The following is a 12,524-nucleotide window of genomic DNA, read 5'->3' on the forward strand; positions in this document are numbered from 1 at the left end:
CCACCTCGGAAGGATGGAAGGCTGAGTCAACCCTGAGCCGGTGAGATTTGAACCGCTGAACTGCTGATCTAGCAGTAGCCTGCAGTGCTGCATTTAACCACTGCGCCACCTTGGCTCTATACAGAACAGGAAAGGCCCCCCAGAATCTGATTTGCAGAGTTCCAGTGCTGTATATTTATACAGAACAGGAAAAGCCCCCCAGAATCTGATTTGCAGAGTTCCAGTGCTGTATTACAAAAGCTTCCTTCAGTCCATTCTGGTTTCAGATGTGTGCTATTCCCCCTTTTTTTTTTTAAGATAGTCCCTATAGTTCTAGAAATACAATTGTATCCTTGTCAATTCACAAGGCTTCAGTAAGGCTACGGAAACAATATGAAACAGATGTACTATTTTTCATTTGCAGCACAACCAGCTATGTATCTAGGGTGAAAATCTGGCAAGCGAAGTTTAGATGTATTTTATACTGAATATAAATTGGAAGATGATGGGATTTGGTCCATTTAAGGTATTCATTCTACCAGGCAGAGTATGTGTGATGTGCGATGATGTTATTTTTGGAACATGGTAGCATCACACACACTTTGAATTAGGAACAGTTTTCATTTCAGATATCTTCTTTTTTTGCTGCAACCTTGGCATTTTGATACAGCAATATTCTGAACTGCTGCTCAGAATACAACAGTTCTGCATGTTAATTGCACTATACATAGGCTCCACTGCTCATTTCGAAGAAGAAAGTCATATAGCCCTGTTATATGGCCTTTATGTGCTTTCAATAGGAGGAACACTATGAAGCGGCTAAGAAGCAGTTTTGCCTTAATAAATAACGTAAGCCTGAACTGTCTTGATTCGCAAGAAAAGATTTCATTGGAAAAAGAAATACCTAAATTTTTATGTAGAGAAAATGTTCTTTCCAAACAAGATTGCAGTTTTATTAACACTGCAATTTAATAAACTCATTAAGCAGGTTTTTTTTAAAAAAAATACTGAAATACAAGGTCCAAATAAACATTTGGTAAGCTTATTCATCCATAAACAGTAGGAAAATGCTTCAATGCACCTTTTCATCTCTTTTGCTGATGTTATATGATGTAAGCTATAAGAACCAAGAGATTCTTCAACATGTAGAAATCATTTAAGCCAAATCTTCTGACAAGGTTGCCATGTTTTCCAAGTAAATATTAAAAGGTACATGGAATTTGACATCTATGAGGCATCTCTAATCCAGAGACAGCTATTTTCTGCATCGCTGGTTGAGGGATTGGTACCACTCAAGCATGGTATCTACCACTTTCATTCCTCAGAAAATATAGAAAGATTTTTGAGGTTGACAATATCAAAAACAACTGAGAAATCCCGGAGAAATCTGTCATTCCCAATTGGTCAAAGTAAATTCTTGCTAAATTTAGAATGGAAAAAAGTCTACTCAAAATTGAATCAGTCAGTCCTTTTTCTCTAGGAAAGCAGAAATTGAGATGACATTTCATTTTCTACCTTTGTGTCCCTAAATGGCAAACTGGACAGTGGGTGATAGTTGTTTAGATGAGTTGACACCCCATCCCAGGTGGCAGAAGACAATTAGGCTTTTCAGGAGTGTAACACCAAACCTCAAGAATGGTTTTGTAGCTATAACACTCAAAATATCAGATGGCCTTTGGCAACTTTTATCAAAATGCAAACCACAAAATGCAATCAGTCTTCTCATTTGCCAAAAACCTAATCTGGATCTTCAAGTTTCAAAGGCTGAAACAGAGATATAGTTGATAGATAAGATAAAGATATAAATTATAGCTATAAATATAGAGAGATAGAGACAGAAAGCTGATAGATATAGATAATAAATATATACCTATAGATAGAGATGAAAGATTGGATGGATGGATGGATGGATGGATGGATGGATGGATGGATGGATGGATATAAGATAGGTAGATAGATAGATAGATAGATAGATAGATAGAGAGAGAGAGAGAGAGAGAGAGAGAGAGAGAGAGAGAGAGAGAGAGACAGACAGACAGACAGACAGACAGACAGACAGACAGACAGACAGATCTTCTCATGAATATCCTGACTTGGATATCAAAAATCTTGAATATTTTTTTATGTCTGTCTGTCTGTTATCCACATCAGGATAGCCACGGGAAGATTTATTTTGTTTCCTCCTGACAAACTGGAAGTGTTTTTTTTTAAGGTAATAAAAGTAATAAACATACGCTGACTCAATGTTTCTAAAACTGAGGGCAATTACCTCCAATGAGATATTTGGGGCATATCATGGAATAAACGGAATAATTTGTCATTTTTAGTGAGTTGAAAATCTAGTTGGGAGAAACTTGTGGAAAACAAGAGTCTGCTTTTTTTGTGGAGGTAATGACATTATCCCAAACTGGGAAAAAGGATAATAGGGCCAAGAGTTTAAGAGTGGTACACCAACTTCTAGGAATTTTTTAGCCCAATTTTAATTTAGTCCAACAATCATTCTTCCCTCAGATGGAACCCTTTTCAAAAACTTTTAGCAGTGATCAACATATATGGCTACAGGTCAGATAACTGGAATTATGTTTTCTTGCTTTCATTAGAATAAGAGAATCTTGAAAGCCTGATTGAATTTTTCCCTTTTTCCTTCTGTGCTATAGTGAATCTCAGCTTATTTTTCATTTCTTATTTTTGTTTCCTGAGTTCCTAAAGTATGCTTTTATTTATGTAACTGTTGTCTTTGCCTAGTTTTCCTCTAGTAATCTCTGTGGCTCTCTACTCATAGCAACATGCTTCATTTAGAATCACTCTTGAGCCAAATAGCCATATATTTACACTGTCTTCTTTATTGCTTAATTGGTTAACATTAATACTTTTTCTGTATGAAATTCTGGGCAGAAATGCCTCTCCTAATTATTTTGCCAAAATCAGAAACTAAGAAAACAGAGAAAACAAGTATCTCTCCCTCTTGGTTGAGGGAGGACAGCCTGCTGACTTGCTTTGACAAAACAGCCAAACTGGGTTCTTTCTACTTTGAACACTTTTCCATGATATACAAACTTTTACAATAATTGAATTTGTGCAGATAAAAACGTTGAATGCCAATTCAGAAATCTGTGGGTTGTATCAGGGATTTGGTACTTTAGATAAAAATTGGTAGAACGAAAAATCCTGGTGACTCAGTCATCACACAAATTCTGCTAAACATCCTGTAAAAATGCAGTTAAGTGTTTTGAAAGTAAATACATTCAGTATGAAGTGAACTTCCTGCAGAATATTAAAGAAATAATTCATGTTTTCCAAATATAACTTACACTGTTGAGTAGGATCAATCAACAGTAACTTTCCTGGGGAAAATATATATAAAATTTTATCACCGCAACAGGACTAGAAACTTAAAATTCAAGCCACTTATTCAAGCCGCTTCTGTTTTCAATTGGCTCAAAACCTAGTCTTGCTGTTGTGAGATTTCTGAGATCTATTATATGGGATTGTATTCCACATAAGCCTCATCAAGCAGAAACCTTTGAATAGAAAGTAGAAAAGGTAATTATTTTTCCAGATCTTCTTCCACAAAAGTAGTTGAAAAACTGTCAAGTAGATAACTAAAAAGGGATGCAAGTGGCATGGCTGACACAACAAAGCAGAGTTCTCAAAACTCCTCTCTCAGTAAACCTCTGGAGTGTAAAAAGGTTTCAAATTACCGTGGGTAAAGCAGACAAAATAGTTCACTTCATCACACAAAGTCAAAAGAAAAATAGATGAAACAAAAGAATGTTTCATCTAAATACTCTAAACCATCCTTTCAGATATAGCTAAAATAGCTACACCTCTATTTCAATTATTTCTGGATATTTTCTTCAGATAACTGGTGATTCTAGTCAGTTAATTATGAGTTGAGCGGGCATAGTACTCAAAGTATCTAATGATTTTGCTCATTTTTATTTTTTTCTGTTATTTACTACTGAATCTGTAGTAAACAAGAAAAAAATTAATCCAAGTTATTATCCCACTTAATGGTGTAAGATATATATTGTGCTGTCTTATGACTATTGGAATACTAATAATACCTTCTTAAATAAAGTTTTCCTAGCTTCTTTTAGTGAAGGTCCCATAGCTATGATATTTAGAGCTGGAAAGATCCTGCTGAATATCCAAGCTGCCACACAATTGTCTTCGTTAAATGTTGGTGCAAAAATATCAGCACCTTGGCATGCACTTTATTACCTTACAACCTATATACTGCACAACATGATTTTTGTAAAATGTCATAATCAGATAGATACTATACAGTACAATAAAATAGCAGAGTTGGAAGGGACCTTGGAGGTCTTCTAGTCTAACCCCCTGCCTAGGCAGGAAACCCTATACCGTTTCAGACAAATGGCTATCCAACATCTTCTTAAAGATTTCCAGTGTTGGGGCATTCACAACTTCTAGAGACAAGCTGTTCCACTGATTAATTGTTCTGTCAGGAAATTTCTCCTCAGTTCTAAGTTGCTTCTCTCCTTGATTAGTTTCCACCCGTTCCTTCTTGTTCTACCCTCAGGTGCCTTGGAAAATAGTTTGACTCCCTCTTCTTTGTGGCAACCCCGAGATATTAGAACACTGCCATCATGCTCCCCTAGTCCTTCTTTCTATTAAACTAGACATACCCAGTTCCTGCAATCGTTCTTCATATGTTTTAGTCTCCAGTCCCCTAATCATCTTTGTTGCTCTTCTCTGCACTCTTTCTAGAGTCTCCACATCTTTTCTACATCGTGGTGACCAAAACTAAATGCAATATTCCAAGTGTGGCCTAACCAAAGCATTACAAAGTGGTATTAACATTTCATGTGATCTTGATTCTATCCCTCTGTTTATGCAGCCTAGAACTGTGTTGGCTTTTTTGGCAGCTGCTGCACACTGCTGGCTCATATTTATATGGTTGTCCACTAGGACTCCAAGATCCCTTTCACAGTTATTACTGTTGAGCAAGGTACCACCTATACTGTACCTGTGCATTTCGTTTTTCTTGCCTAAATGTAGAACCTTATTCTTTTCACCATTGAATTTCATTTTATTAGATGGTGCCCAATGTTCAAGTTTGTCAAGATCCTTCTATATCTTAAGCCTATCTTCTGGAGTATAGGCTATTCCTGCCAGCTTGGTGTCATCTGCAAATTTGATGAATTCCCCATTTATTCCCTCATCCAAATCATTGATGAAGATTTTTGAAGAGTACTGGCCTAAAACAGAGCCTTGGGGTACTCCACTGCATACTTCCCTCCATGAAGATACAGTTCCATTGAGGATTACACGTTGAGTGCGGTTGGTCAGCCAGTTACAAATCCATCTGGTGGTGATGCTGTCTAACCCACATTCTTCTACTTTATCTAGTAGTAGGTTATGGTCTACCTTATCAAATCCCTTACTGAAGTCCAAGTAAACTATATCGACGGCATTCCTCTGGTCCACTAATTTTGTTACATTATCAAAGAATGCAATAAGATTAGTCTGGCATGATTTGTTTTTGACAAACCCATGTTGGCTTTTGGCTATTACTTTGCTTCTAGGTGTTTGGTAGTTCGTTGCTTGATTATCTTTTCCAGAATCTTTCCTGGTATTGAGGTCAGGCTGATAAGTCTGTAGTTTCCTGGATCTGTTTTTTTCCCTTTTTTGAAGATGGGAACCACATCAGCTCTTTTCCAGTCCTCTGGTAGTTCCCCGGTGCTCCATGATCTCTGAAAGATATAGTCCAGTGGTTCTGAGATCTCGTCTGCCAGTTCCTTCAGAACCCTGGGGTGTAATCCATCCGGTCCTGGTGATTTGAACTCATTTAGGGTAGACAGGTGATCACTTACCATTTTCTTCTCTATTTCAACTTGTGTTCATAATCTGATTTTTGTGGTGCTGTTTTTGATAGGTTGGACTGTTTTATTTCTTTGTGTAGACAGATGCAAAACATGAGTTAAATAGTTCTGCAATGGACCAATTGTTTCCTTAACTTTTTTCTTGTTTTTAACATGTTGGAAGCAGCTTTTTTTGTTATTTTTTACTTTTGTGACAAACTTTTCTTCATTATGAACCTTAGCTTTCCTCACTTCATCTTTACATGCTTGGGCTATTTGCTGATGTTCTGCCTTAGTTATGTCCCCCCACTTTCCACTTTTTATACTTATCTTTTTTGTCTTTCAATTTGTCAGAGAGTTCTTTCTGCAGCCATGCTGGTTTCTTTTGGGAGCTGTTATTTTTCTTCTTCATTGGTATTGCGCTAGACTGGGCTTTAGTAATCTCATTTTTCAAAATTTCCCAAGCTTCTTGAGTTATTTTCCCCTTGAGGATTCTCATCCATGAAATTTTTCTCAAACTCTAAGTTTATTGAAATTAGCTCTCTTAAAGTCCAAGACTCTAGTTTCATTTTGTTCTACTACTTGTGTTTGCATAACGTTGAATTCCAATATTGCATGGTCACTTGCCCCCAAGGTTCCTGTGGCTTCAACACCTTCTATCATTTCTTCTGTTAGTGAGAATTAAGTCTAATATGGCCGATCCTCTTGTTCCCTTCTCTACTTTTTGGGAAACAAAGTCGTCTGTTAGGTTCGTTAGGAACCTGTTGGATCTTCCACTTGGTGCAGAGTTTGTTTCCCAGTTGATGTTAGGGTAGTTAAAATCCCCTACTACAATTGTGGTGTGCTTCCTACATACCTTAATTAACTGACTAGCAAAAAGTTCTCTACTTCCTCTGCTTGGTTGAGTGGCCTGTAGTATAGACCTATGGCAATGTCATTTCCCCCCCAACCTTTAATATTGACCCAAATGCATTCAAGATAGTTCTCATCATTGTTGTGCTCTATTTCTGTAGAGAGGTAATTATTTCTTATATTGAGTGCAACTCCACCTCCTCTTTTATTTGGTCTATTTCTTTTAAATAATTTAAATCCTTCTAGCTGTATGTTCCATTTGTCGGTTTCATCCCACCAAGTTTCTGTAATGGCAACAATATCGTATCTGCCCTCTTTTACTTGAATTTCTAATTCGCCCTGTTTATTCCTCATATTCTGTCCATTGGTATATAGACATTTGAGTCCATTTTGATTGACCCTGTGTTTACTGTCTACATAACCTGTGTTATGCCTGACTGCTCCTATTTTCTTGCCACTTGTATGATTCATGCACATGGTATGGCACTCACTATTAAATGTTTAGTTTTGCTTGACAGCAGAAGTGATAATCTTACCCACACAAACATCTGTTACATGCACTGATAACCCTATGAATTTTAGATTGCTGGGGACAGAAATGTTCTGTATCAATTAATTCTCTTTCCCCGCTGTTCAGTTTAAATGTTTATCTAGAAAATCTGTTAATTTAATGCCTAGTAACTCAGTCCCTTTCTTGGATGGGTGCAAGCCATCTCTTTTGTACAGTTTTTCATTGGACCAGCTGCAGACATCATGAATAAAACCAAAACCTTCCCTTTTACACCATTCCTTTAGCCACACACTAAACTCTCCTACACAATGGCCCTTCCCTTTTTGTTCCTGATATACTGGTAAAACCTCTGAAGATAAGCCTACAACCTATACTAAGTTCATACCCCAAGCCCTGGAAATCATTCTTCACAGAAAGTACATCTTTATGGGACAGATCATTTGTGCCAAGATGTATAATAGCATCAACATCAGAGTCCTTACTTGCATTCTTGACTATCTTAAGAATACGCCTCTTGTCTCTGCTGGCAGTAGCACCCGGCAGACACCTGACCTCTTTTAAAACCTCCATATCCTTTCCTAAATTTACATCCCTTACGATTGAATCACCAACCAGGTGACTTCTCTTTTTGCGTACCTTGTTCTTCTTGTGCGACTGATGTGATTCCTGGTTCCCCATTTCGCCTTTCCGAAGTAAGTTCTTCATTTTGGACCACGATCCCCCGCTTATTTGAGTCATCATTATCACAACTACTTTGACCTGTCTCTTTAGTGTCTCCATTAGGGTCAGCAAGGGCGCTGTATCTGTTATGCTGGGTCACAGCAAAAGCTTTGTGTTTATGGCTCACACCTCTCACCCTGCCAGATCCCATGGTTGTCCAGACTGCTCTTCTCCTGCGGGATCTTTGCGGTAGGGGGGGGCTGATAACGTGGCATCTCCGTAGAGTGGAATGGCAATTTCAAGCGCACTAATCCAGAATGTATTATTATTATTTTGGTTTATGGACATATGATTCGCGTGCCGTTAGGCGTGCGGGCCACTACCTACTCCTCTTTTTCTCTCTGCTTCCCCGCTTCCAGCCAGCAGCTCCAATCACCAGCCACAGGAAAGTTCAAAAACTAGTATATTAACTGTTACTTAATTGATGCATTTTTTTTAAAAGGTCAAAGCTATTCTGATGGTTCAGAAAAGGCCTTTGATATGGTTCAATGATACTTTTGAAATAAATGTTGCTTCAGTTCAAATTTATTATCTTTTTAATAAGCGTATTAATATGTAAACTCTACTCCTTTCTTTAGTAGTAGTTATTTCGTTATTACAAAGGGAATCGACTTTTGTATTTTTCAAGATGATTCATGGACTGCATTAAAATATCCTTTATCTTCTCCTATTTTTAACTTTTGGAATTATTGGCCTATTTTATCACACAAACAGAACATTTCTGAATACTTACTCTTAAAATATCTGTCAAGCTGGCAAGCCAAAGAAGCAACAACCACACAGATTTCAGAAAAAAAAACATTTTAATGCTGGCCTGAGATAAAAACATAATCTTAAAAACTTTATCTCCAGTAGAAAGTTAATTAAAAGGGAGTCTTTTTAAAACACTTTCTTGCCACTGTTCTATCATCTGAACTGGATTGTCTTTTCTCAACCAAATTGTGTTCCTTCTCTGCTTCCTCTCCATAGTCTCACAACCCCCATAATGTGCGTCAAAAACAACAAAATGTATTGATATTGTGTAAGTTTTGTTACTAATATATTTATCCCTAAGAGTCAGTGCTGACTCTTGGAAGCTACCTAGTTTTCTTGGGAAGATTTTCAGAAATGGTTTGCTACTGCCTTCCTCCTAGGGCTGAGAGAAAGGATCTGCCCCAACGACATCATGTCTAAGATAGAACTAAAACTCATGGTCTCCCAGTTTCTAGCCTCACAGCAAACCAATTATTTATTGGATTATTTAAAATATCTAAGTGTAGTCATATCAAGGAATCTTATTTTTTGCTGTATTTGTGGCTATAAATATTCACATAACAAATTATGTAATTGACACAATTAATAAAAAAACCCCAATTGATTTGATGGAAAGAATAAATGCCGCAATTATGATTATTTCAAATTTGATTGATTTGGAAGCATTCCATGTTAAGATGCTAATTCCTTTAAGAATGTAGCAGAATCCTAGATGTTATCTAACTTTCCCAAATCTCAGCTCCATTACCTGAGAGACCGCCTCCTGCCAATTACCTCCCGAAGACCGATTCGATCGCACAGACTTGGCCTTCTCCGGATTCCATCCGCCAGCCAATGCCGGCTGGCGACCCCCCCCCAGGGGGGAGGGCCTTCTCTGTTGCAGCTCCGGCCCTCTGGAATGACCTCCCCGTTGAGATCCGGACCCTTACTACCCTCCCGGCCTTCCGTAAAGCTACTAAGTCCTGGCTGCTCCGGCAGGTCTGGAGCTGTTGAAATATCCAGCCCCACTTTAATTGTGTATGTTGTTGTATTTTAAATTGTTGTTTTGTCTTATTTATCCCCCTCCTCTTTTTATTGTAAGCCGCCCAGAGTACTCCAGGAGTGGGCAGCGTACAAACCCAATAAACCCATAAACCCAAACCCATTAGTAGGTATATTTGCACTTTACATGAATAGAATTCAAGTGATCATAAACTACATGACACTGTATGATTTGTGTTTATAAACTAGCTATTTAAGTCATGGAAACAATTAAAAATATTTTTCCTGTGGTAAATATCTAGCAATGCCTTCAAAAAATAGGTTGCATGATTCCCTATACATAATACAGTATATTTTTATTTCTTTTGTGGTTTCTTCTTCTGCCTCTTTTCTCTTCCTTTTTTCTCACTCGTTTCTTTTTTTGGGACCTTAAAGCAAAACCAACACAGCTTTCTAGATAAAGTAATTTATTGTTCGCAATTAGGGACATTAGATACACTAAACAAATGCCAAATTATTTGTTTCATTCAGTTTAAAGTAAATGTAACAATCTGAATAATGCAGGACCATCAACATTGGGAAGGGGGGGGGGAAACTAAAGATGAATTTTCCATATTGAACAAATAGAGAACAGCAACACTGAGGTACGCTCAATTTCTTACTGCATAGATCCTTCCAAATTTCTGAGACTATTACTCTGCATAGCTTTTATAACATTTCATGAAAATTCACTATATTTAACTTAAAAGCAGCATATTACACATGCGCTGATCTTACAGAACGTGAGGATTCTTGGTCAAAATGTCCCAACTTCAAACTAGGGTTCTCCATGGAAATCAGTCTACACTGCATCTCCCTTGGCAATGAATTCAATTAGCATTCAGCTGTTGTTGGTATAGCATGAACATACAGAGTCTTTGTATTTAAGAACTTCATGGAAGTCTCCTTTGTAACCTCTAAAAAGAGAAGAAAAAAACATTAACAGCATTAGCAACCATACTTTTATTATGCCTCACAATTAACACTGTGGATTCTTTTCTAAATAACACTCTGCTCTCCCCCTCCCTTCATGTTGTTTATCAGATTAAATGCAATTGCTGGGAAAGACAGAAGCATTTGAAGGGCTTTGTCACCAACGTGTGGGCAGCACATAGCTTTATTCAATGTTTTATGGAATACTTGAGTTACATGGCTTAATTATATCAAGAGAACGAACCTTATATTGGTTTAGGTTTGGTAACCTGATAATAGTTACATTCGGGTAATTAGGATCTGCAAGGGAGTATTTCAGTATGCCACAGTTGAGAGAGCTGCCACATATAGCCCAAGGAGCTTCTCTATCATGTGCATCAGCCTTAGAATGCGCTTCTTATCTCACAGCATTAACCCTGGTGGTGCAGCAATTAGAATGCAGGATTGCAGGCAAACTCTGCCCATGGTGTGGAGTTTGATCCTGACCGGCCAAAGGTTGACTCAGCCTTCCATCCTTCCATGAGAGCCCAGATTGTTGGGGGCAATATGCTGACACTATAAACCATTCAGAGAGTGCTGTAATGCACTGTGGGGCGACGTATAAGCCTAAGCGCTATTGCTATCTGCACTTTGACACCTAGCTTTCATTCCCACATTCAGGATTAAACATCCACAACTGGATCACACTTTCTCCCCTAATTGCCTATCTTTCAGCACTGTTACCACAATTGTCAAGCTTTGTATCCTGTATCGCTATAGATCTGGTCTCCACTTATCTCTTAACCCCTTACCAGGAACTGCTTTACTATAGAAGATTTGCAGACAATAATGAAGCCATCTAATACAGAAAAATCTACTGCAGTCAAAGTCGATGTAAAGTAAAAATTTATTGCTCCAGGTTTTAAACAACAGTCATTTTTTGGGTCACGAATTTGGGCCATTCCCTTCATAGTTTTAAGAATGGGGAGTAGATGAATAATGCTGTCTGGGAATGACGCTCCAGCTTCATTACTGGCAACGATTATATTGTATTTCTAAATTGGATTATTATTTGTTACTTGGCTACACTTTGCTTATTTTACAGATCTAATCTGCTATAAACATTCTCTGGATAACAGACAGACTACGTTATATACAAATTATGAAATAGCACAGGAAGTTATTATTGCCCTGAGCTCTGAACAAGGCTTGTTCTGAAGCCTCTTTGAACAACCTGCTTCATCAGATTGCAGCTACAAGGAAGCTTGCTCAAGGGTTACACCAATCCTGCAAGGCCTGGAACAAATTCTAGTTGGATTCCTGGCACTATTCAAAATACAGCTAAGGTATTAAAGAAGGTTTGCAGCAAACAGCTCCTACAGCTTTTGCAAATACCTCGTGCCTCTGCATTGCAGCTAAATTTGTTTAATCATATCTCAGACAATGAACTTTCCTCTTAATTCTAATAGTGAAAGTTTCATATTAATCTCTGAGAATTACTAAAAGTTGGAGGAGAGCAAGTACTGCAGCATGACCACAGACGGAAAAATCTGCTGTTTTATAACCAATCATAGCTAACAGAGGTCTTCAAAAGGCTCCTTAGACCTTCATTTTTTCAGGTATAAATTCATATACTTGCTATTCCCAGCAGATTATCAACAGATTTGGGATGGGGGAATGGAGAACTACCTGATATATGTATGTTTATCCCATCTTACTGTGTTTAACAGATCTGCTGTTTTAGGATTACAAGATTAATTTTATCTTGGATTCTCTTTTAATGAAAAAACATAGTTTCTTGAGAAGGGGATCGGATCTTGACAGCTAAAATTAAACTTTTTTTAAAAAAAAGCTATACAAAATGTGCTGTGCCAATTATATTTAGTTAATTTGGAGTTTATATCATGCAGATATTAAAATGTTTACTCAAAAATTAGTTGAAACAGAGG

At 37.6% G+C, this 12,524-nt stretch overlaps 1 protein-coding gene across 1 annotated transcript in view; it reads right to left on the reverse strand.

Moving 5' to 3' along the window:
* Positions 1-10,074: 10,074 nt before the first annotated feature.
* The window catches only part of IARS1 (isoleucyl-tRNA synthetase 1), a 77,107-nt gene continuing 74,657 nt past the window's right edge, over positions 10,075-12,524 (reverse strand). Inside the window, exon 34 of the mRNA XM_087709129.1 lies at positions 10,075-10,580. Coding sequence (XP_087565255.1) covers positions 10,498-10,580 — 83 coding nt within the window. The 3' untranslated portion in view covers positions 10,075-10,497. The remainder of the gene's footprint in view (positions 10,581-12,524) is intronic.

Source organism: Thamnophis sirtalis, unplaced genomic scaffold (genome assembly GCF_051295495.1).
Source record: "Thamnophis sirtalis isolate CommonGarterSnake01/CBP01778 unplaced genomic scaffold, rThaSir2_p1.2 scaffold_3, whole genome shotgun sequence".
Taxonomy (NCBI): domain Eukaryota; kingdom Metazoa; phylum Chordata; class Lepidosauria; order Squamata; family Natricidae; genus Thamnophis; species Thamnophis sirtalis.